The sequence below is a fragment of the Corvus kubaryi genome, unplaced genomic scaffold, assembly GCF_017639235.1.
Source record: "Corvus kubaryi isolate FWS band 111438036 unplaced genomic scaffold, C.kubaryi_AGA036_p1.0 66, whole genome shotgun sequence".
In the NCBI taxonomy this organism is placed as follows: domain Eukaryota; kingdom Metazoa; phylum Chordata; class Aves; order Passeriformes; family Corvidae; genus Corvus; species Corvus kubaryi.
Genome location: NW_024582054.1, coordinates 4223914 through 4249726, shown reverse-complemented (window position 1 = coordinate 4249726; position 25813 = coordinate 4223914). Strand labels below are relative to the sequence as shown.

General features: G+C 37.7%; 1 protein-coding gene across 32 annotated transcripts in view; it reads left to right on the top strand.

Moving 5' to 3' along the window:
• The window catches only part of GPHN (gephyrin), a 282202-nt gene extending 257053 nt beyond the window's left edge, over nucleotides 1-25149 (top strand). For 18 of the 32 annotated variants that reach the window (XM_042047195.1, XM_042047205.1, XM_042047198.1 and 15 more), the window contains 7 exons: nucleotides 5466-5537; nucleotides 14971-15058; nucleotides 17056-17129; nucleotides 19811-19875; nucleotides 21139-21242; nucleotides 22396-22492; nucleotides 24136-25149. In XM_042047195.1, coding sequence (XP_041903129.1) covers nucleotides 5466-5537; nucleotides 14971-15058; nucleotides 17056-17129; nucleotides 19811-19875; nucleotides 21139-21242; nucleotides 22396-22492; nucleotides 24136-24269 — 634 coding nt within the window. In that variant the 3' untranslated portion in view covers nucleotides 24270-25149. The remainder of the gene's footprint in view (nucleotides 1-5465; nucleotides 5538-14970; nucleotides 15059-17055; nucleotides 17130-19810; nucleotides 19876-21138; nucleotides 21243-22395; nucleotides 22493-24135) is intronic. The other 14 variants (XM_042047216.1, XM_042047218.1, XM_042047214.1 and 11 more) reach the window with 1 other exon arrangement.
• Nucleotides 25150-25813: the final 664 nt, after the last annotated feature.

The following is a 25813-nucleotide window of genomic DNA, read 5'->3' as shown; positions in this document are numbered from 1 at the left end:
TGGGGTGGTTTTTTCCTATTTCCTTTTTTTAATACAATTTTCATGGGGTAAATTTTACTTCATTTTACTGGGAGTATCATTTCCTGTACACCATAAGCACTAATGGAGTTTGAGACAGCAGCTAATAGGGAGCACAGTTGAGTATTAAAATTGCTGTAGTGGGTCAAGGCTTTTAACAACCGTGGAAATCTTTCTCTTCAATCCTATTTGCAGATCTAATATTCAAGTATGAAAATTTTTTTAGAGTAGTATTTGCAAAGACAAACTTAGAGGTTATTATTCTATATCATTTCAGCATACAAATCGCTCAGAGGTGTTTAGGTAAAAATCCAGCTTGTCCAGCTGCTTCAAAGCCCTGGAGCATGATACATGTAAAGACATTCCAACAGAGATGTGAAAGGATGGGGAAGCACACTGAATGTCTGATTTCTGAAGAGTAGTTAGAAGCATTTTAAAAATGCCTTTGCATATTAATCATACATGAAGTTACATTTTGAACTGACCACTCAAGTCTGACTTTGCCTACAGCTGTATTTTCATTTGAAACCAATATTTTATTTCTTTTGGGAGCATTTTAATTATTTCTGAGATTGTCACCATTGTTTCTGTTCTCATAAATTGTACATATCACTCAATATTCAAAATAAAAAACAGCAATTCCAAAACCCATAGATAAAGTTTACAGTTGAAATCCTAGAAGAAAGCAATAGGAGAAAAAAACAGACCTGGGAATGTGATACAGCTGAAGTTATGTCTGGCTAGAAGCCAAGATTTTCTCTATTTGTGTTCTTAGCACATAAAAGCCAAGCTGTTTGTAAAGCACACATCTCTGAGTAGAAATGGAAGATATATCCATCTCCAGAGCTACTCCAAATACAAGAAACAAATGCAAAACTAAGGAAACAAGAACCCTTCTGATATTGTTGTTGCTGTTGTGTCTTACATTTTTTGTCTGAATCTCAGACTCAGATGCTAAAAAATAAAAAATACAACTGCCCAGTTAAAGCTGGTATTCCAATGTACTTTTGAATGTTGCCTCCTAATAACAAGACCAGATTAAAAGGGCTTCTAATTTCATTTGCTTTGCTTATAGTCTATGAAGAATTTGGTTTTTTGGAAACCAATGATAAAAATAAGTTGCATTTCTGATCTGATCTGTAAAAGTCTAATTATCAGGATATTTTTGTGTCTGATTATTTCATTTGTGTTGTTCTTTGTATTCCATTGTTTAAAGTGTAAACTTTAGCCCTAGCAAAATCTGTTGTAGTGTGGGCCTCTGTTTTACAAAGTCATCTTCCATTTTGACAGCTTTTCTTCTGTGAGGGACTTTCTTATTAAGCTTACTAAGGAATTTTTGTCACGTATGTAATGAATTCAATTTCCTCTCCTTTTACCTTTGTTTACATGAGTGCATTTTCCCCTTCTCTACATTCTTTTCCCTATTTTCTAATTCTCTTATCATTTTTTTCAGACATGTATAATATTTAATGCTTCCAACAGCATTTTCATTTATGAGCCTGTGACTTCACAGTGGAGAGAGAAAGAAACTCTCTCTTGAGGAGAAAAATTTAGGAAATTCACTTTTTTTTCCTCACTTTCTTGAAAGATTTATCTGAATAGTTATTAAATCAGCAATTTATGAGAGCTTTCTACATTAGAAGTGTTTAGTCTCTTACTTGTATACCTCCCCTTTTTGGCGTACTGTTGGACATAGAGCTCCTAAATGACAGGTAAACCTATTAAAAATCACCCTTGCTGCTGTAACAGCATTAATCTGTGATATCCCTAAAATAAAAGCTTTGATAGAGTCTCTTCATACTTAGAATGGATACTGAGACCTTACTGAAGGATTTAGTCTGCTTCAATTTTAGGTTTGCCATCCCAAAAAAAAAGGTTGAAATCTTTTGTACTTGTATGGCTTGCCTGTAATTACCAGTATTACAATATAGATGGAACATCTGGAGTGGAGGGAGGAGAGTGGAGAAACTGCTCCTACTCCAAAATTTCTCATGCAATATCAGCCTGATATATATCATTATATGAGTTAGAATATGAGTTCTGGGCAGAATCCAGGCACAGAATTCTAGTCTCTCCCTGCTCCAGTTTAATGCCCAGCTTGGGTAAAATCAAATATACTGTGAACAAAATTAGTAGCAGTAGTAGTAGTAGTATCATTTAACAAATGACTGCAAAAGAATGCTTGTTAGAGAAAAGGCCTTACATTAAATGTCACAATATTAAGTTTTTCTAAAGTAACTTCACTTCTAAATCTGCTCAAAGAACAATGATGTTATGAACTTCGATCATAGCCTAATGGATCCAGGGACACAGTGTAATGGTTTGAAGGTGATTCAGATGTGGAGGTCCTCTCCTTCATTGTGCCCTGTCAAGAATATTCTCCTTTTCAAGCAGAAATGTTTAATATCTGTCACAATAACTCTTGATAATCATTGGGGAAATCTTCAAGTAAGTTGTCATATTGACAAGTCATCTCATCTAATGCACATATTCTGAAAACACAAAGGAACATCTGAGCCAAAACAGAGGTGAAAAAAGAACTTGTGAAATCGGACAGTGCAAGTCCCAGGGAATCTTCTGTACCAGTAAGAAGCTACATAGTGTGACAGGTAATAAAATTTCATGCTGTAGAGGTGACAGGTGCAAAGCTAATGCACAGCAGTGTGTCATTTTCCTAACTGTGTTCAACACAAGCATGGACTCCTTCCTGAATTAGCGTTTTTAGAATCACTGCTCAGTAGTAGCACATGACAGTAAAGAGCAGATAATAAAGAGGACAGAATACTTTGAAAATCCTGTCTTTGGAAACAGAGGGAATCTATCTGTTGGAGGGAAATAAAAATTACTGGGTTTTATGGTCTATTTTTGAGGCACAGGTTAACAATTTTTAAAGTACTTGAAGATGTAAGTTCTGTTTTCAAGAGAACTTCAGCTTCTAGAGGCCAAAGTATCATTCATTTAAATGACTTCCAACCTTTTTAATGCCTAGAGCATATATAGGAATAATTAGAGTTCCCAAGTCACTGAGAAATTTTTGAGGTTTGAAATTGTACTAATGCCCAAAAAGAAAATAATGAAAACTAATAAAGGCAGTAGATACAGAGCAGTCAAAGAAGTGGTGAACACTGAAGATGGGTCATTGTGTCACCAATAGGAATCACTTCCAAAACTGGGCTAAGTATATTGTTAATACAGCCAAGTATGAATTGATATATAGAGGATTAAAGAATATAACTAAAATTTACAGGATGGAGGATTATATCCTAAGAAATAAGGATTTAGGAAAAGATTTGAGAATCATCTAAATAGAAGTTCTAGCATACTTATAAAGAGCTAATCTCCTATAGAATTAGAAGGTTATTTTTGACCTTACCTTTGTATTCCCAAGGCAAGAACCATTCAATTTCTCAAGTAGTTGAAAGATGGACTGCGTACTCAAGTAATAGCAGAACTCAGTCTGTTTAGTTCAACAGATATTCTTACAAGATCACTTGATTGCCTTCCAGTAATACTGAGCCACATGGAGAATAAACTGAATAAAGTTTCTATTTCAGCACCAATGCCTATATATTCAAGTTAGACTAATTCAGACACTAAGTAAAGCATAATTTTAACAGTGATAGTAATTAGTTATTAGGAAACTATATCACATGCTTTGATATTCATTTCAAAGCGAGATTGGATATTTATTTACAATTCAAACAGAAGCAAGTTCAGGGAGGTTCTCAGACTATTCTAAATACTAAAATAATTTTTAAAAATGAGTATTATTTCTCCTGGTCACAAATAATCTCTTAAGTATTATTTCAGAGAATTAAATTAATTATCTTGTTATTCTGAGTACAAAATCAGAAGACCAGTACCAGCAGAAATTACACAACAGAGCTTAGCATCGTGCTGGAAAAGATTTTAGATTTTTGAGACTGCTGTCTGTAATGTTGATGGTCAAACCAGAAGCTGGGATCATTCATGAAATCTGAAAGTCTTTTGTTTGTCACTTCATGACACAGGGGACCCTATTTTGAGAAATAAAGATTGACGTTGTACTCTGGCAATGAATAGAAGAGCAAATGAGGGATTTAAGCTATTTTAGAAAATGGCTTTCTTGGGAAGCCTGTCAGAAAGAAATGGACATCTAATCTTTTAACCTGAATAATTTGAATATTTTTCCATCACTTCCTATCGGTATTAGTATGCATTCAATATGACAGACCCTGTTTATGAAGTATGAGGAGAAACTTGGCATGGATTTACAAGGTGATAAAAGAGGATTTTAGATTTCATGTTAGCAGTGACTGTGGGCACATGTAACAGTAGTGCAGGGACATTGGTCCAGTCTTCTCCTCACATTCCCCAGTCAGACAGGACATGCATGTGCACAAAAGTGATCTTTGAAATGCCAGACTGAAGCTGCCTTGTGCAGGATCAGCTGGCCCTGGACTGGGGAGGGAGATTGACTTGTTGTTGTTAACTGTCCAGCCAGCTGATAAGAAGAAATGGCTCAAGAGTCACATAACGATGACTGATGACATGGTCCATTTCAATCATGAATATCTGATTTCAGGTTTTTTTAAAAGGTATATTTATAAATCTTCATGTCCAATGAAGATTTTTTACATTTTACGTTTAATTGTCCTACATTTAAGAGTGTAAAAACATAATTTCTATTTATTTCATATTTCTGTTACAAAGGACACTATCTAAAAATAGTTTTTTCACAGAAAAACTGACTTGGAAGAAGTATATGTGAAAGGTAATACTGCTTTCATAAATTGGAAATTCATTAATTGTTTTAAATAAGGTCCTGATTTGTAACTTTCTCAGTTTTGGACATTTTTTCTAATCCTGCCTCTTGCAGTAGGGTATGAAGCTTCTCATGAATGAAGTGGCATCTTTACTGACTATGGAGTTATAAAATTAGGATAATTACAGCTCTTTCCCCCTTGTAGTTAAGAGGGTGACAGTTATTATGCCTTGAAACCTATTTCCTGAATAAGAAGCTAAAAGTGTGAGTAAAAATGTTTCCATGGGGCCCATCTCCAAGTATTTTCCCAATTTTTTGTGGTCCTCCTTCCAAAATGTCAAGTTGTTTAACACTTCATTTTGCTTTGTTTGGAAGTCAAGAGTAAAGAAGTTTCTCCGTAGACACTGCAAAGAAAGATTAACTCTGCTTTGTTGGCATGCCCAGTTGAACCTAAATCCTTCCATAACTTTGCTCATCATTCCTTGTGAGAAGCCCATCCAAACTGTAATAGAAAGATATTCCCGTGCACGCCCTTTCTCTCCCATTGGCTGGCCTTGCAAAGAGGAAGCATTTCCCATGGTGATTTTGAATATCCAGAGCCACCAAGGGGGACACAGCTGGGCACAGAGCTTCCCTTTGACCCCAGGAGACTCTCTCCTTCCCTGGCTCTTTATTATACCCCTTCTGCTTCCTTTACCCTCAGGAAGCCAGATGTTTTTAAAGAAGAAGGGACACAGAGCTTCCAGAACACTGCGGAGACAGGCCTACCAGATTGGTGAGCACTGTTTTTAAACCACTTGGGACGTTGAGGCACGTGCATGCTCACAGGCAGGCTCAGCCAGGTGTCTGTCAGGACAGAGCTTGGAGCACAGATCCAACCAACATTTGCCGTACAGGAGCAGATGGTGTTTGATTCTGTCCATTAAGTAGCACTGCCTTTTCAGTTAAGTTCTTATGCACCAGTGCACTGTAGACTTACATGGCTCCACAACATTGATAAAATTAGAATGTTTACACTACTTATCAGTAGCAGCAAACATCTTTATCCATCAAGGCTTTTACCATTTAAAAACTGAGCAAATTAGGAAAAAACCTGTTTGAAGGTAGCAGTGGAGTCCGGGGAAGTCACCGTTACGATTCTTCGGTCATAATAGGAGTTGGACTTCAATGATCCTTGTGGGTCCCTTCCAACTCAGAATGTTCTACGAGTCTATGATTCTACATACTTGGTTTTCCACCACTGTGCTGATCATCTCTAAAGCAGGCTAGCTGGAACATTCAGGAAATCTCTAAACTATGCACTACACTTTTTTTCCAAAATACATATGCAATTATATGCTACGTCTTACTTAGGGAGATGGCTTAATAATATAGATTAATTTTCAGAACTTGCCCTCTAACACAGACAGGCCCAAGGAGCAGGAGTGATAACAGAGGGAGAGTAAACCACCTGTCATTTCCTCCATTAAAAAACAGAAAAATTTAGTTTCTATAGTTTCATTCATGTGGGAAATAAAAATACGTAGAAAAGGAACGAAATCCTATCGAAGGTTAGTACCTGAAAACTCCAGATGGGAGGATCCTCACTGGGGTAAATGGGCCCATTTTTATAAGAGGTTGGAGGATTGGGTTACAGCTTAATGTTTGCTTTGCATACTGGAAAAACAAATTTCTGTTCTCATTACTGAGTCAATCTGCCATATCCATAGCTTTCAGAAAACTTGTTCTTGTTTAGCAATTAGTTTTTCATCCTGAAGCCAGGTTGTTATAAATCTAGTTTTTCTTCATGTAATGAACTAAAGAGACCAACCCATTAGAACCCTTTGCTATACTACACATCACAAAAAAATTTATGAGAACCTGCAGTATTTAAAATGTTTTAAATTAATGTGAAGAACATGATACAGACTGTCTGCTTTATCTGAAATTACTTAAAAGATGGAATCTACCAGCAGGTGATGGACTTGGAATTCCTCGTACAAGTCAGTTCACACCTCACTTCTACTTAAACATTAAATTTGCCTTTGGGCTCTTCTAAGCAGTGTGAGGGAAAGCACCCACAAAAACCAGTTTGTAGAGTAAGTCTTGCTACCCAAAGCATGAGCAATATGAAAATGCTTCTGCTTCCAGAGCAGGAGAAAAGGCAATGCGCATTTTTTAATGTTAAATACATCTTTGTGTTTCAAGGAATATGGTCCAGTATTGTAGAGACAAATGAAGTTCTAGTTCCTTCCACTGACTAGCAGCTGTCAAAAAATTGAGTTGCTGGTCTCAAACAGGATAAGTTTCTCAGTTCCTTCTCTTTGCTCATTTCTAATACTGTAGTTTACTCTTGTTGGGGAATTTGTAATTTTTTTAGTGAACAAAAATCGATGTCATATTTCATTAGATATTTTCTAAAAAATAACTATTTGTTTTAGGACACAGCTGATGACAGAGAATTTTAAAAGGTCTTTCCATATTGTCTCTAATCTGTGGCTTCCAAGTCATTTTTGTTCTGGAGACAGACATTTTTCCAAGTGATTAAGTTGTGATTCTGTAAAAGGTGGAGCTTCCTAGAGAAAGCCTTCATTTTGAGGCATTGCTTCTAGGGACTGCATTTCTACCTGTCATAGAGACATCTATACTGTAGATCAATAGCAGTTACACCAGTTTACAGGGGGGATGAATTTACTTTAAATTCCTTTTAAATTTATTTAAAATTTGCTCTTACAATTGAAGCTAAAGTAAAAAGGGAAGAAATTCTGTGATAACAATGCCATTTCACCATTTTTCAGATTTGGTGATATTATTTGCTATCTGTTAACAACTGGCACTAAGCACATCCATCATATATTTTATTTTCAGTTGTGTAAGTATAAGCCAATTCTCATATTTCATAAGAGCTCTGATTGAAATAATTCAGAACCACAGGGCCCTTCAGACTCACCAGTGCACTGACATCTTTACTGATGAGCAATGTCTTTGGCATTGATTATTGTATTGTGTGGTGTAATCTGCAGTCATATTATTTCAACCCAGCTACAACTGTTGAATATTTTCAACTCCAAAAGTGAAAATTTTTCTGTGAATCCATATTGACTCACTTCCTTTGCAAGAAGGAAGATAAAATAAAAATCTTTACTGGTGTAATCCCATCCAATTTCTTAGAAAAACTAATGGATTTCTGGTGAGTGTACTGATACGGTTCATTATCTTCAGCCAGCAAAATAGCCAGGGATAGTTTTTTAATTAGTGGAAACCAGCAGTTCTCAGGCTGCTTCTTACGGTCAAAGGACACACACTATACTGGATTTAGAGTGAATTAAGTGCTTACAAGTTAGTAGAATGGCACGGCACCTGAAGACAGCTGTTACCAAAGCTTTGGTCCTGTTCTTTCAGCATTTATGGAAAAAATTACAATTCACACTGAAATGCTTGCAGATGAATGTGCTCAAGCAGCAGACAAGGATGGGATCGAGGACCCTTCATGCAGGAATGTGCCCATAGTACATAAGTACCTGGCTTCTATGCATGATACTTTTTCCTGTAGCGCTCCCATGGCTATCTGTATTTCTGACCTCTCTGATCTTTCGTCATTCTGACATATATATGAGTGGGAGTCTTCTGAAGCAGGTCAAGGAAACAGTGGAGGAAAACATATTATCATCCAGATACAGAAAAAAATACTGAAGGCATTAGACAGATCTCATGGTTACTTCAGCAACAAAGTTGAAGACCTCTAATTGAAGTCCTCTAATCAAAATCTTTATGAGTTCATAAATGTAACATGAAAAAGAATACTCTGCAAAATAACATTCTTTTTTGCAGCAGCAGCAATTAAAGGGACAGCAAAAAGTACCAAAGACAGATTCTTTTATATTGCTGTCAAATAGACAAATCTTACATAGTCATATTGAACAAGCCAAAAGCTGCTGTAATTATTCCAGCTTTCCTCACAAGCTGGCCTGTTTTCCTAGGGAAAGCATATTGCATCTGTTCACAGTGATCCAGGGAAATTCCACAGAAGGTAGAAGGAAGATACATTATGAGAACATGATGAAATACACTTGAGAATTTTGAAACAAATACAGTTTCAGAAGTGTGTCCATATGTTACTACATACACCATCAAAATTGGATTTTCTTCTGCTTTCAAAAACCATATTAGACAAAACACAGAATTCCTATTACCTTCAAGTATTCATTCATTGAATTACATTCATTGAAATGTATTCATCGATTTACATTCAATATTACATTCTACAGAAGGTGGATTTTAGTTGGCTAAAAATAATGGCATCTATTCACCGTTCTGCATCCTGCAAATTACTGATATGCAAAATACTCCTCTTGGCCATGAGGTGTGAAGTGGGTGACAGACTTTTTCTTTATGCCTCACTGCATTCATCTATTCATTTTGAAATCTGTCACCTCAGCTGAATGAGCAGTTAAAAAATGAGTTAATCATAAAGGATCAAATCCATATCCCATCTTTCCTCAAGAAGAAATGTCATTGAGCTTGATGAGATCTCTGAGTACAAGTAGCCTGTTGGTTATTGGATGAAAATTTTAATTTGGTAAATTCTTTGTTATTTTGGAGGGGTTTTTTTCTGATGTAGAACTAGAAGCTTGACTGGGATCTTTGCATGCAAGGGGACTTTCTAGAAGGTGTTTGTACCTCAGTTAAACCTGTTCTTCTTCTGAAACATCTGTTTTGCAGAAAAGAGACCTCACAAGATGCAACAATAGTACAAACCACTGTTGCCAGTTTGTGGGAACATATCCAGAATGTGCTAAACTCAGGGCACTTCCAGACAGCACACAGACTTCTGAAGTTTACAGTCAACTGCTGTAGTTTAGAGAGCAGCTGGTCTACTTTGATCTTCAGTGTGATTGTGTAGGATCACTGCTAGCACTTCTGTTTTACTGTGTGTCCAGGAATCTGTAGCTTCTCAGAATTTGTAAAGAATCATGTCTTTCAGCATATAACTGAAATACTTGAGATACTTTCAAATAAAGTAAAACAAGCAAGAAAGGTTGGCCAGCTCTGCTTTTGAACTCACAATAGACACTTGTGCATGCATCTGGTGCATCATAGTGCATGTGTATCTTTCTGTATCTGTGTTCAGTATATCTGTAGAGCGCACAGGTTTAAGGTGCTGACTGTCATGGTGCATGCACACATTTTGCAAGTACAGGTTACCAGAAGACCTGGGTTTATAAAAGCCCAGGCTACTGCATAGAGAAATAGAGCAATCACAGGTCTCTCTGTTAGTCACCCAATAGTAACAGCTGTATATGGCAATGGACAGCAAGGACTGGAAGTGACTGTCAGGTAATGAGGTTATGTTGAATGAATGAAACTCCTGTGGCAAAGAATGTGGTGGAAATGATCCTTGGAAACAGTAATGAACTACAGATTTTGTACTGACAGTGGCTTGATAAGTCAGTCCTAACTAAAAGTTCCACTTTAATTTTAACTGGGGTCACTCATTTTACTGCAGAATAGTAGGTAATTTTTTGAACATTTGCTCTTACTTGTTTTCTAAATTAAATTATAAAACTGAGCAGTTTAACTGCATGTATCAAACTCCTGTTGTTAAGGGTTGTATCACAGAAAAGGCTGACAGATTTATAATTAATGACAGTGAAGCACAACAATAGGATCAACAAAAGTGAATTAACACACACTGATTTCTATGTGAAAGAGAAAATTACACTGTAATTTAGGGTAGCTCAAAATGGCACTTAAAACACAGAAGATTCTTTGGTCTTGACTATAATGCAGCTATTTCTTCTGAGAGTGGAAAGGAGAAAATTTACATATCTGATGTCTATTTTAATGAGGCTTGCATCATTTTCTTGCTCAAGCTCTTAAGCTTTCTTGTATATCTTTTCAGTTCAAAGACAGCTCACTTGACAGCTCTAGTGTTGTGTAAGTTCTCCACAAACTAACTTTGATAATCAGAATTTTTCATGAATCCAGAAGGTGTTCCTTCTGTACTGCCATCCTGCAAGTCCCCTCTTCAAATCAATGAAATCAAGTGTCAGCTGCAATGTCATGCATCTGCTTACTGGATGCATGCTGCTGCCATTATACAATAGTTACCCTCCAACTAATTTCCAGATTGCACTGCTCATTCTATTCCATAAACCTGAACGAAGAGGGTCAGGTCAGGAAATTTGGGTTGTAAAGTAGTTACTCCATTTATCAGACTGAAAAAATTAGCAGAGAATATAAAGAGATACTTAAAAATACACGCACCCTTTATGCAAATCACTGTGTCTGCAGCTTCAAAAATGTATGTACAATACATAATATTTGTGCAGACAAAATCTGCTCCAGGTGTTGAGAGAAAGTTTGGATTTGTTCCTTATTTATCTATATGAATAGTTTCATAAAGCGTATGCAGTCCTTATAGAACAAATTTTCTTCAAGGTATTTACAAAAGATGATCTGATGTGATCTGAAACATATCTGAGTATAACTTTTTTAATAAGTTGCAGCATGTTAGAAAAGCTCACTCCTTTTTTGTGCACAATGTCACTCTGACTTTGAAAGTCACTGAATGAAACAGAGTAATTTTGCCATCTGGAAATGAGACTTCCCATCAAAATCTACTTTACATTGATTAAGGTATTCATCACTATATTTGAGCACCTGTTACAGTTCTGTCCATGACAGAAAAAAATCCAGATATTTTAAAGGATTTATTGTAGTAAATTAGACCGTTAGTCTAGCTAATCCAGTATCCTGCCCCTAGCAGTGGCTAGGGCTTCAGAATATAGTTTCTGATTTGTAGCTGCTCCAAAAGTGAGTGTTATTTCCCAGCCTCATGGCGATTTGTCACCTGCCTTGTAAAACAATCTTGTCGTATTATGTTCAGATACCAAAGTTATCTTGTCTATTCTTTCAGAACTTAATAGTTTCCATTATTTATTCCATTTCTATGTCAATTTAAAGGAGCTGCTGCTCACTGTTACACAACAAATGAAACAAGTCTTGTTATCTATCAAATCAGTGTTAATATGCAATTTGAGTAATAACTCTCTGCATTAAATCCACTAAAGGCATCGGAAATGTCCATTACAGTGTTGATTGAAGATTGCAACAGGTGACTCCTGTAAGGAGTGTTTGGTGCTAATTGCAGAGGCATGGAACTACCAGCCCTAAGTACAACATAAAGTTAAGCAGACCTGGGTGACAAAAAGAAGTCTGCTAAAAATGTCAAAAAGAGAGACACTTTCTGCAAAAGCAAGGGAGATAATTCTGTCTCCTTTTTTCAGAATAAAAACCAAACTAACATAATCATTTGGTTTATTGCAACAAAATTTCTATCACGTCTTTCATTTTGGAATAATTAAATGCACTTTTAACTATATTAAAGATGATGTGCAGAGCTATTGGCTGGATAAAGTTTTAGTGGTAGAATTTTTAAATGCCTTGCACTATACAGATGGTAAAGAAAAGAATTTTAAAATGGGGAAGAAAAGTATGTTACACGGATCATTCTACTGGAAATTCTAAAAATGCACCAAGTCCAGTAATATTCAGCTTTTTACATGACAAAATAAAAATACCTGAACGATGAACTAGTCCAGTGGTATGCTACCCTCAGAACTGAGTCCTCACCTGGTTTAAGTTTGGGCTTATTTGGGGGGAGGGGTTATTGATTTTTTTCTTTTGTTAAGTAGTTCAATATATATATACAAACACAATATATTCCATATGTAAGTAGCAGCATTTCCATTCTATTTAACTTTAACAACAGTTAAATATATACTTGTTTGCTTTTTACTATTCCTTCCATTATTCTCAAACCACAACCAAAAGCAAGCCACTTCATTATCAAGAATTAGCATGTCCCCAGACAGGTGGTGTTGCTACCTATGAATAACTTTTAAATAATTAAACAAGATAAAATGAAACAGCCTTGAGCAAGCTCCAGATAAGGTCCTCAGCTTCATCACAATCTAATGAGAAAATTATACTGAAAGCAGTCTTAGGTTGGTGATAGTGGCATATGTCTGACTGCCGAGCCTTGGGAATGGCAATATCGACCTATGTAATGAATATGTATTCCTTGCTGCATTCCAAGCAGCCTCATTGGCAAGGATTAAGGAATACTTAGATCTTGAGGGACTTTTCCTATTACAAACTCTATAACAGTATCTTATTACATACAGATACTACTTAGACGATCAATACGAGACAATTGGTTCTGAAGAAGTAGCCAACAGCAGACTTGCTTCTTTCTACTTTCCTTCACTGACTAGTGAAGACTTGTGCTGGGTTTTGGAGAAAATGATGCTGAGATTTCAGAAGGGGCAGCTGATAAAATGTCTCAGTTTCCTAAAGAACAAAAGAGATGGTTTTGCTTGAGCCCATATGTTTTATATTTTCTCCCAAAGAAAACAGTTTAGGCGTTCTTTGTAGGCCATTAAGAGTATCCAAGATACCCAGTACCCTAAACAAAAGTAATGATCGCATGCCACAATACTGCAACCACTGTTTCCTTTAAAAAAGGGGTAGTGTATAATTCTATCTTACCGACTGCAGTCTACAGCAATCTGCCCTTCTTTCTGCTGTAATTGTTGCCTACCTCTTACAAAGCAATCTGACCCTAGAGAGGGGATGTAACCCAACACAGATAATAAAGTTGTGCAGGATGACTACACTGTGATGCCAAAGAACATGCTGCTGCAGTCACTGGACATAGTGGAGAAAGAGTCTTGAGTCTTTCTGCCTGTAAGGGCATAACCAGGGTTGAGGACACCTGAGGGCTCTCTGGTGAGGAGATGAGGTGTGTGCAAGGTTGCATGCACTGAGATATTTACTCAGGGAGGGAGTGCAGTCATTCTTGCGTCACATAAATTGTAGTGCACACAGCACCACCTCATGCTAACTGCTGCTTGTATTTCACTGAACCATGGGCAAAGAAAGGATGCTCAGAGGAAAGAAATTTTTTTCTGAGACATTTGGAAACACACAGTTTCTGCTAGTCTCTGAAAGATCAACTAGAACTTGCATAATATTCCTAATTTTCGTGTTTTCAGCTCGAACTCCAAAATTACTGCTGTAGTTCTACTTTTGGATGAAATACAGCCAAAGCTCCCAAAGGATAGCCCACATGCCATTTTCAGCCTGCATTCATCACCCACAATGGTATTTTGTAATTGTAGTGTGGCATTTACCTGAGGTGCTGTATTCCAGCTGAAGGCCTTCATACAGTCACTAGCATTATTACCCATTCTTTCAATGGCATTCTAAGTAGGAACAGCCTCCCATGAAAAACTTTCAGGATGACTGGAGTGAAAATATACTGTTGAAGAAACAATACATTGTTGTAGCAACCGGTCAACTTCTGGTCAGTTCACAAATGTTAAATGCAAAGTATGAATTTAATATATTGGAAATTGGTTTTGATTCCTCTGGACCTGTGTGAGTTGTATTACAGTTTCTCCACTGCGTGTCTTGAAGCTCTGTATTGGCATCGGTACTGCTCTTAAATATATAATGCTCACTTCAAAGTTTCCAGTTTAGACCTAAAATGGAAAGAAAATAGTTAGGACACCAATATCCTTCACGGTTATACTCTTTGTATGGAAGAATATCATAGCTCCCATTACACTGTTTCTCATGAAGGTGAATAGACCTTTTAACAGGATGGATTGTGTTTTTGCAAGCTGAAGTGGATATGTACAGGTGGCTTTGCTACAGAGCCCTCTAACAGAGAAGAGAAACAAAGGATTTACTCCCACTCTTCAGTGATCAAAGTTTGAAGTGGAGACTCACCCCCATTTTTGCACACATCAAATAAGCTAGAGAGGTAGTACTGCAGCCTGCTTGGTGGTCCGTAATTTTCATGTATCAGGTCCCTTTATATATCCCTGTCAGTTCATCTAAGTCACAATTTGTATTACTACCTACTGTGCCAATTGCATACTCTTAGACACTTGTATTAGCATTCTTCAGTCCCAATCTAAAGTATCCCACTGTTCCTGTTGCAAAGCTTAGACAGAAAGGTGCCAAACAGTGTGGAATTCACTTAATGAGATTGCAGTTCTTGACTTGAATTGAACAGAGTGGAATCTTAAGAAGGAAAAGACCTTGTATTATTCTCTTAAAACACGTGCGTATATGCATCTGTATGTGTGCACACAGACTTATATTACAACTCATAATAACTCCCTGCCACTAATCTGCTTGCATGTTCTTTCCTGTAGCCCAGATGATTTACTGAATGCACTGAATGAGGGTATCAGCCGTGCTGATGTGATCATTACATCAGGAGGTGTATCTATGGGGGAAAAGGTATGCAAAATTTAAGTATGACTTCCTACAATATATGGAAGAATTTCATACCAGAGTCTGTCATCCAAGCTACTGCCTTTGTATTAATGTTTATTAAAAAAGGACCTTACTTTTACTGGGACACTTAACATGTAAATTACTTAAGAAAATAGTCTTCAGAGCTCATTCCCTTTCTTCTTGTTTTTGTACTATAGTTGACATAGTACAACAGAAAAGATTTTAATTCTTGATGTGAGTGGTTTACAAATGTGTTTTTATTTAAGGAATGATTTATGTAGATGAGGAAGGTGCTGGGTTAATAGCAGGTAAAGGCAACAGACTTTATTTCTAGAGCAGGTAAAATTTAGATAGAATTAAGGTACTTTGAAAGTACTTCAAAAAGCAACCTGGGTATATAAATAGCATTATTTTACTCAGCACACCTGTTTCCTGAATGTGCCAAAGCTCTGCTACAAAAATAGTTTTATCACATTTTGCGCCTGATAGTCCTACAGATGCAATGCATATGAGACCCAGTGAGCTGATATATTTGCCTTTTGAATCATTAACAGAATTGTTGATTGAGTTCCTGTTGATAAGCCCTGTGCCAAAACCATCAAAGAAAATAGGGATACACAGATGCTGGTGGGGCATAGATGAACCTGCAGGACATTTATTAATCATGACTTATGCGAAGGAAAACTCAAATTACTTTTTGATCCCAGGCTGAATCTGTGAGTTTGGCAGGTAAAATAAACATCTTTTATAACTAACAGATACTAAAGACAGTCATTAGGAGATGGGAAACATGAGTGCTGGTTTTGTCTACTTTTCTGAGTAGAAATCATATTGTCGGATACGTTATGAAAATGGATAATTAATTAAACCAGTGCAAATTACTTTCAATTACTCCCATTGTCTTCAGTATTCCTAGAAAAATAATCAAGGACAAGTGCTGGTCTTTAAATTGGGAATGTGGCAACATAGTGCAGACATGGAAACATTCTAAGAAGTGGCTGGATTGCTGAATGGTCTTACAGACATTCAGACCTTCTGGCTCATAATGGGCTCTATATTCCACTGATGGTCTGCCCTCTGATGCTGAGCTTTCTGCAGTTTTAATGAAATAGCACTGAACATCCAAAAAGCAAACAGAAAGTAAAAGAGGGTTCATGCAATTAATAATTGAGAGTTCAAGCCTGGCTGAAATGAGTTGCTGCTTTCCAAGTGTTTGAACGCACACACACAAAAAAAAGGGTAACTGCCAGGGAGTTTCAGATTTGCTGCTTTCAAAGTCTGTCTTCACAGATGACTGTTATGGCCTCTGTCTTTAGCCTCACTAAACACAACAGACAGGGTACTACATCTTTAGGCACAGCAATTTTCAATAAAGATTAAACAAGTAGTTCCATTTGTTTTAATAACTGGATCAATCGTGTTTATGCAAAATCATTTAACTTGAACTCATTCACAAGCCACTCAGTTTTTTCTTTTAAGGATTGTTAAACCCAATCACTGTGAATTATACTGTTAGACCCAAGAAATTACGATAATTACAGTATCCTGGAAAACTATGATTTCTACAATACAGTAATTGATTTTGAAAGTAGTAGGAGATCTCCAAATCTACAATTAGATAGCTTCCACAGGAAAAGTTAAATAATTTGATCATTTAAAGTATTAACTTTGAACCATAAAAGTTTTCTTCCATCTTTGACATAGAGAATGTTTTAGTAGTAGGTATTTGTGGGGTACTCTAAGACTCTGATAATGCAGGTGAATTTTAAGGAAATGTATGTCCTCATGGAATCAGGTTTGGCACCTAAATGAGTCTGTTCTCTACTTCTTCTTTTCCAAAACACTTCCTTTCAAATACTGGAAATTCCCTACTGGGCTGTAGCACTTTCAGGATATGCAAATTTTCATCTTCACTTGATATTAATTAATTGCTTTGAATGCTTAGATGATGTAAAGCCACTTTGATGTTACTTAATTTTTTTTTTTTTTTCATTAAACAGGACTATCTTAAACAGGTGCTGGATATTGATCTTCATGCACAGATTCACTTTGGCAGAGTTTTTATGAAACCTGGGTAAGAAATCTTTCTGCTTAGGCAGCCTAGTTGGAGGCTGCATTGGCCAAATATCCTACTGAAGTGCTTCAGTAGATTTCACTTTTCCAAATATACTATAAACCACAGGTTAGATATATATGGGAAAAGCAGCAAAATCAGTGCTCTTCAGATTAGTCATCATCTTTATGGGTGAAATTAACTGGAACAGAGAGATTATATTTTATCAGTAAGAGATATTTCTCTGATAACTGTTGCAAATCAGGTTTGGGGACTGGTGGGAAACCAGCATGGTATAAACATTACCACAGCCTTCAGTGGGATCACAGAGCTCACACTGACATTACCATGAAATAACCAGGAAATATAAGGACATTAAATGGACAGTTTGCTTAAAGATTTTACAAAATTTGCATAAATTATATTCCCACAAGCAGTTCCTTGAGAGAGGTGGAATGACAGCTAATTTACAAAGCTTTGTCTAATTGGCATATTGAGCGTCGTAATTTTAAAGTAAGCACAGTCCTTTATGTGTTTAGTTTGCCTCAGAAAACTGTTTCAGCACTGCTTTCCTATGCTGTGGCACTGCTCATCAATGAGTCTGGAAGTGTGTTCTGCAGAGAGAATGAAAAGTACATGTGTTGAGAACAGAGAGTTCTCTTTTCTTCACACTACAAGAGCAGAAAGATGTCTGCACCTCTGCCTCACTCCCTGTGGAGAGCAGTTTGTTTGCAAGCTGGGTCAGAATGGTCCAGCTACACAAGATCAAGCACAGCTTTGCAAAATGAGTCCCTCTAGCCCAGAACTGTTGTCACAGAGCAGAGCTGCAAGTGGGTGTTTGCTGTGAAAACAGACAAATACTTTTACTGTCTCTGCGTACAGTCTGGTGAAGAACTGTGTGTGGGCTTGGTGCTTGTGCTGCTCCTACCACCACCACCTCCCCTCCACAAAAGGAATGAGTGAGCTAAAAGCTTGTTTCTTCCCATGGTGGATGTAGCCCAGGCATGGAAATTGCTCACGGCTTCTGTCATACTGCTACAACTGATGTAGGGAAGTCCCAGAAGCAGAATCTGCACTCCAGTTTCTGCTGCTGACAAGAATGGATAACTCGATTTAGAGAATTCAGAATATTAAGTTCTGGTTCTGGCTTACTTGTAAGCAAACATAATTCTTTCTTCTGATGACTCCTCTGTAGACTTGCAGCAATAAACTTTCTAGCAAATAACTAGCTAGAAAAACTTCAAGAAATTGTTTTTTTCCCTAAATGTCCCTTTTCATTTTATGCCACAAGAAAGGTATTATTGCTACCAAAACATTTGGTCATCTGTTCTTATTGAGAATGTAAGCACTCTCTTTTTCATTGGCTGTAGTGCAATAGCAAATATTGCATTTTGGGTTTTATTAGCTGTATCTTAAAAGATTGAAGATTCTGGTTACTATATTGGGAAAAAAATCCCTTGAGTCAGTTCCAAGAGTGAAGTCAGATTTTGTTGTATGCCTGTATTTTGATGTGCTTCATGAGTGCAGGGTGGTGCCTGGGATTTACCATCCCTCCACTTGGTCTGAAAGTTGCTGAGCTCATGGAAGGTTATCTTGTCTAGCTGCACTGACAGAAGAAAGTACTGGAAGATTTTACCAATGATGGTGTTGAAATGTCATATGGGAATTCAGAGTTTCCAGTAAATATGAATTAGCAATTTGATTTTTTGTACATTGATTTGTGCACTGGTAATAACAGTTGCAGGTCTGGCACATAGTTCCCATCATGTTAGAGGCATTTTAAAACAGGAACATCAAACACTAACTTCCCCTGGTAAAATAGGATACAGATGAGTCTTAGCAGATACAAAACTAGGTGATAATGATCAAAGTGTAGCAAATCTCCAAAGTGTTTCTAGTCATAAACTATCATCTGTTGACCAGGTGGTAGTGGTCTGCTCAAAATGAAACCAAGGAAACCAGCCTAATTATTGCTCCTATAAGGTATAATTTCTGATGTTTGAAAGGATTACATTAACATAGGTGTACAGAATTCTTTTTTCATGGATGAGTCCCTTTTCTTTGCCAGCCACATTCTTGAGCTGTCACATTACTGTCCTATTTGTGTAACTGTAATAGCCCTCACAGCAAGTCACCAAAGAGCACTCAGCAGCTCTGAAAGGCAGAGAGAGCTCTTCATTGACAGACTTGGGTCTCACCTGGCTGCAGCTCTGCCCATGTATCTGAATTTCTTCATCTGCAGACTAGCTAGCATTTGCTGCTCAGAAATATTGCTCCCTTGTCAGTACTGCTGTAGAGACTGGAGTAAGAAAATTAAAGTCACCAATGTTATAAAAAATCGGAAACCCATATATGAAAAACAAACGCAGCTCTGTAACTGCATAATTTCAGTATTGCTTCATTGTTAATTGGCTTCTAGCATGAAGACAATATTTAGATTTTTGATTACTAGTTAATCTCCTTTTAGATATTCCCTCTCCAAACTTGTGTACTTAAAACTTCAGAGTTGAATATCAAGAAAAATTATTCTGTCACCACAAAGAGAGGATTATACCTCCAGTATGGAATAAGCAGCAGGTGCTAATGAACTGCTGAGAGAGATGTCCTGCTTTGTTTTGTTTTCTTTTCCAGATGTTTTAAATAATATGATAATGTTCAGTCAAATTCTAATGCAGATATTAAATAGCTTTCTTTTTCCATAGCCTGCCAACAACTTTTGCAACTCTGGATATTGACGGTGTAAGAAAAATAATCTTTGCACTCCCAGGTAAGATGTTTTGTGGATTACTTTTGTTCCTGTGCATAGATGACAGTCATGAAACAGAATAGTGACATTTCACAGCACCTGTGCCTGGTGTTGACCCCTCAGGAAGGTACCTGTAAGATTTTCTCAGAAATTTCCAGAAGAGATGGACTTACAGGGATGTGCTAAGGAGTTCTTTTTTGTCCCTGTCCTCACAATTTTCTGGTACAGGTCTTACAATTTCTTCCATCCAACAATTTCCTTACCTTTTTTACAGGGGTGTGTTTTCCTACAGCTCACTCCACCTTCACCATAAATATTTTGTGTGTGTAGGTCAGTGCATCCACTCTGACATACTGAAAATGGAGAGAACAATGAGGGAGTACCCAAGAACATGCCACGGAGTATTTTTGTTTCTCATGCTTATACTGTGGAACCAAAAGAGGGCAGCACAGCTGCACCGCTGCCCACTGCGTGCCCTGGGAAAGCACTCGTTCAGAATAAACATTTCGTTATGGATTTCTGTCCTAAATGAGGAGGAATTAATTTCTTCTTATTGCTCTGGCTCTCCATGAATTTTGACTACACAAGGAATCCTCTTCTTGATAAGCTGGTGGTTTTCAGATATATCTCTAGTGCTTCTATCCTCTCTTGCTTTAGTTGCTGCAGTACATTTTCTTCCAGGGGACAGACCAATGGAGCATCTGTCTGATCATAACATTTATTTTAAAACTGTTGTCTAGGGAAGTCCAGATATGTAAGACAGTGTTTGACAGGTGGTCATACACCTCTCTTGTGAGCCAACAGAAAACATATAAATCAGTAGGATTCTCCTCTGAATTTTTCCTAAAGCATTTTGGCACTCTGCTAGGGAGTTGAAAGATATTTTTCCCTTGGTGTCTGGGAACCATTAGTCACTAATAAAGAGCCCTGTGAGGGTAGAGCCAATAACTATGCACAGTTAACTCTGCTCCAGACCCAGACAAATGTAGGCATAGGACAAAGGTAGCGGAAGAACAGAGGCAAATGGTGGGGCCTGAGGAACATGGGGCAATTCTGGTCAGAGCAGGACCTCAGCACAGCATCATCCAGAGTGTAGCTTTAACAGATGTACTTGCCGCATACCCCTTGCCACACACCACTGCAGTCTGTACTGTATGATGCAGTACATAGCATGGAAAGCTCTGTAGAATCCTTCAGAGTGAAATTGCCATAAAGATATGAGTTCTTTCAGCATTTCACAGTAAATCAAGAGGGCATCACCACCAACTGTTCTTTGTCCTACAGGCAACCCTGTGTCAGCTGTTGTCACCTGCAATCTCTTTGTTGTTCCTGCACTGAGGAAAATGCAGGGTATCCTGGATCCTCGACCCACCATCATCAAAGCCAGGGTAAGAAGCTTGTCCTCTATTTAAAAATCCTCTCAAGATGTTGAAGCACAGCTCTTTGGGCTCTGAAAGACTGTTGTGTTTGTGGAATCTGAGCCCTAGACTAGTTCTGGCAGTGGAAGGACATTCACACAAATACAGGTACATTCTCAGTCTCTGTTCATGGTAATATTCAGTCCTGTAATTTTTTAGAGTTAGATGGCCATCTAATGGAGCAAGATATACAGATGCAGAGGCAGCCATTTGCCAATCAAGCAGGAAGGACACTCTCCTGTTTAAAAAAGACATTTGTTTTAGGCTGTGGTAAAAAATGCAGAGTATTCTGTGAATACCTAGAGTTGGATAGTTCTGTATTAGCAACAGAAAATACAAACTTTAAAACCTTTTTGTTGAGTTACTTATATAAGAAACCCACATGATCCCCACCCTAAGCAATATAAATTCCTGAAACTCTTCTCACTTTTCTAATAAATCATGGATATGGTAACCCTGTTTAATATAGATTCAAGGCATGTTATTATAATGTCTTCTTCTTCCATTTTTGATTCAAATAAAGTACCAAGGAATACATCACCTTTTGTAGTTTTCTTAGTGTTCTTGGCTATGCACTTTTCTCTTACAGCTTATCCCGTGTATCTCTTTTGCCCTTTTTCAAGCGTCCAGATTTTATCTCACAGCTAAAATATTCTAAAAGAGAGCAATTTGCAATGACCTTCACTTTTGCATGACTTTTCCATTATGAGCCATCCCCTGTATGTCTTTTCATTTCAAAGATTGGCCATTTTCCTTTCGTCAGAGCTAGCAGGATTTTGAATGCAAATGACATTTTTATCTTTATGCAATGTAATCCAGAGACCAGGCTTTTTTCTAGAGAAATACTATCTGTAAACTCTCAGTAAAGGAACAGCTTTGAAATATTTCATTTAATGCATCTTCACACAATTTGATATTGTAACATCACAGTTGTATTTCCTTAAATACTGCAGTCTCTGCCTTCTACAGCTTTTAATCTTGTACTAGACGCCATCTGACCTCAAAATGCAAGTTTTTGAAAATACTGCTTTTAGGGAAAAGCAATTGAGCAGATTATTCCATTATCTTAGACAGTGCAATGTGAATGCATGACATGTTCATACTTTCTTTTTTAATCCTACAGTTATCATGTGATGTAAAATTGGACCCCCGCCCAGAATATCATCGGTGCATTCTGACTTGGCATCACCAAGAACCACTACCTTGGGCACAGAGTACAGGTCAGTGCCCAGTCACACAGACTGACAGACACACACACACGGCCTTGCCTTCCTACAGATGGGTAGGGAACAACCAAGAGTGTTTTCACTCTTTTTCACAGAACCTTCTTTATGCAGACTGATTTGCTGACACACTTGTGCACATGCATACACATACATTAGTACAAAATTCAGTGCTGATATGGCTTGTCAATTTAACCATTAAAATATCCTTTATTTGAATAACCTGCCTTTGTACACACACACACTACACCTGTATGCTTGCATATGTGCACACATTCATTTTTATAAACATCCACTAAGCTTATTTGCAGTCAGGCACATTTGCTTCCTTTTGCTGTTGTGCATGTATTAAACAAACACTAGATGTGGCAGACATAGGAGCAATACAAATAAAAGAAGTGATTTTAGCTGAACTGGAAAAGTAGGAAAAATAGCAGAGGCTCTAGGTGTTCTCTTAAAGCAGACTAAGGATTTCTTAGTCATGTTTGCCACCTAGGAATACTTCTGGATACTAAGATGCAGTTGAGGTAAGTACTAGATTTGAATACTGGTTTAGCTATATACTGCTAGAAAGCTGACTGTGATACTTTTGCAAGAGATGATTTAGGTCCTTAAACAACTAATTGTCTTTTTGCTACATCCAAATTGTTCAATAAAAAGCACTATATGTGAGTCTCCACAGGGAGAATACTAGTTCAGTTCTGGGCCCCTCAGTACAAGAATGTCATTGAGGTGCTGGAAAATTTCCAGAGAAGGGCAATGAACCTGGTGAAGGGTTTGGAGAGTAAGTCCTATGAGGAGTGGCTGAGGGAGCTGAGGGTGCTTAGCCTGGAGAAAGGGAGAATCAGGAGAGACATTATCACTGTCTACAACCGCCTGAAAGGAAGTTGTAGCCAACTGGGGGTTGGTCTCTTCTGCCAGGCAACAAGTGACAGGACAAGAGGAAATGGCCTCAAGCTGCGCCAGTGAAAGCTCAGGTTGGACATCTGGAAGAATTTCTTCTTGAAAGGGCTGTTGAACATTGGAACAGGCTGCCAAGGGAAGTGGTGGAGTCACCATCCCTGCAAGAGTTCAAGAAACAACTGGACATGGCACTTAGTGTTATGGTTTAGTTGAAGTGGTGGTGTTCTGTCAAAGGTTGGACTCAATGATCTTGGAGGTTTTTTCCAACCAATAGAATTTTTCCAATAGAATTCATAATTCTATTCTTATTTAGAATAAAGTTAATAAAATTTATTCTAGAACAGTATATTAAAAACTGAACATACAAAAAATTATATTCTAGACTCTGCTGATTTTAGTGTTTGTACCACTGGAATAGGTGTACAAATTGAAAAATAAAGTAATTTTGATAGGATTAGCAATTTACTAGGACAAGATACACGGTACAGATAATGTGGAAGGCTGGATAGGAAAGCCACCAGCAAAGGGAGTGAAGATTTTGAGAGCCAGTGTGGTGAGAGGCTGACTAAATCTCCAGAGTTGTCTGTTTCCATCCACCTTGGAAGAGCAAGATCCCAGCTCCATGAATAAGTTAGCCACATAAACATCTTCATCATAACAGCTTTTGTTTGTTGAACCTTGCAGCATTTGGAACTAACTGAAGACTTAACTGAAACTGTTCTCCCTCTCTGCTGTAGGGAATCAGATGAGCAGTCGTCTGATGAGTATGCGCAGTGCCAATGGACTGTTGATGCTACCTCCAAAGACAGAGCAGTATGTGGAGCTTCACAAGGGGGAGGTGGTGGATGTCATGGTCATTGGAAGGCTATGATGTCACCAGCAAGAGCGAAGCTTTGATGCATGTCCACATATCATTGACTGTATCCTGTAATATGCAACGGCACAGCTAGATTTTCCGATTTGGATAAAAGTTGATCAGTATAGTCAACATCTTGAAATATATTTCAAATGGAATTTAAATAAATACCTTTTAAAAAAAAAAACTTTAAAACAAATCTTAACAAAGAAATTTATTCTGATTATATCAAAGCAACTTTTTCCTTTTCTTGCAATTGCTTTGTGTGTTCAATGCTAGTTCTAATAGCGGTAGCTTTTAGTAGACAGCAGTAGGTGCCTGCAGAACTTGTGTTTTTTCTCATCTTTAAGATACAACTACTTATGCTCTTAAAACAAGGCTGTCTGCTTATTTATACTAGCGTAGACAACACTTGGATTTCCCTTATTAGTATGCTTCATAACCGCTTCACAGAGAGCTTCTGCTTGTTCTTTATCTTGTATCTCGTGTTGATGTGCACAGTGCCAAAAGCAGAGTGGCTGCACTGGGAACCCAATGAAGCCCCGAGGTTTTCTCACCTCGCTGCGCATTCAGGGATGTCTCTTGTCCCGGCAGCCACCCAGCTCAGTACTCTTGGGCAGTAACTGGATACCTTTTATTTCAACAAACAAAAAAATTGCTTCCTTAAGTGCTGACAGCCTTTTTAACCAATACATTTAAAAATGTACAGAACTAAAAACTAAAAAAAATCAAAGACTGATCTTGTACAGATATTAGTGTTACCAGCATTCGTGTGGAAATTAAATGAGCAAAGAAATAAAACTAATGTTAAACAACTCTGTACCATAACATTTTCTGTAATGATATTGAAACTTAAATGAATAAAAAAAATCTTCAATCATTATTTAAAATTTCACCTGTTCAGCCTTGTTGTTTGAAACAAAAAAGTGGTGATGTAGGAGGGTATTTGGGGTGGGGGAAGAGCATAGGGAAGAGTAAAAATAGTATATGCAATCTAGGGCCTTTCCTCATGTACAGTGTCATGAGAGAACTGAAACTACCAAGTGAGCTTTCTCTCTCACACCTCCCAAGAGACAAAATGGAAGCAGCATTTGGAGGTGGGATGGGGTTACAATCAGACTAGTCAAAGGTGGAGAATAATTTTTTCCCCCATCTAAATTGCATAGCAATTGCACACAGCCCTTGTGCTGCACTGTCTGGAATTTGATAAACTGTTCTTTTTCTTCTCCCCACCTGCCCCTCCCCCCCCCCCCCAATGAAATAAGGGCTTTTCAGCTCCCACCAGATTGTGTGTTTTGGTAGCTTCACATTTCATCTGGGATTAAGACCATAGCAGTGCCCTACAACACCTTGCTTCTTGGAGTTCATGGGTAAAATGCTATCCCACCAACTCCATTTGTGAAGCCAGAACATTTACCTATTTTTTGAAGACTTACTCAGGGAGAAGACAGAACATTGGGTTTAAATCCTGACTGCCACAGTGGACCAGAGCTGTAGTTCCATGGTAACTGCAGAGGGCATCCCTCAGGCTGGGTTTAAAACCAAACTGTTTGCTGTGA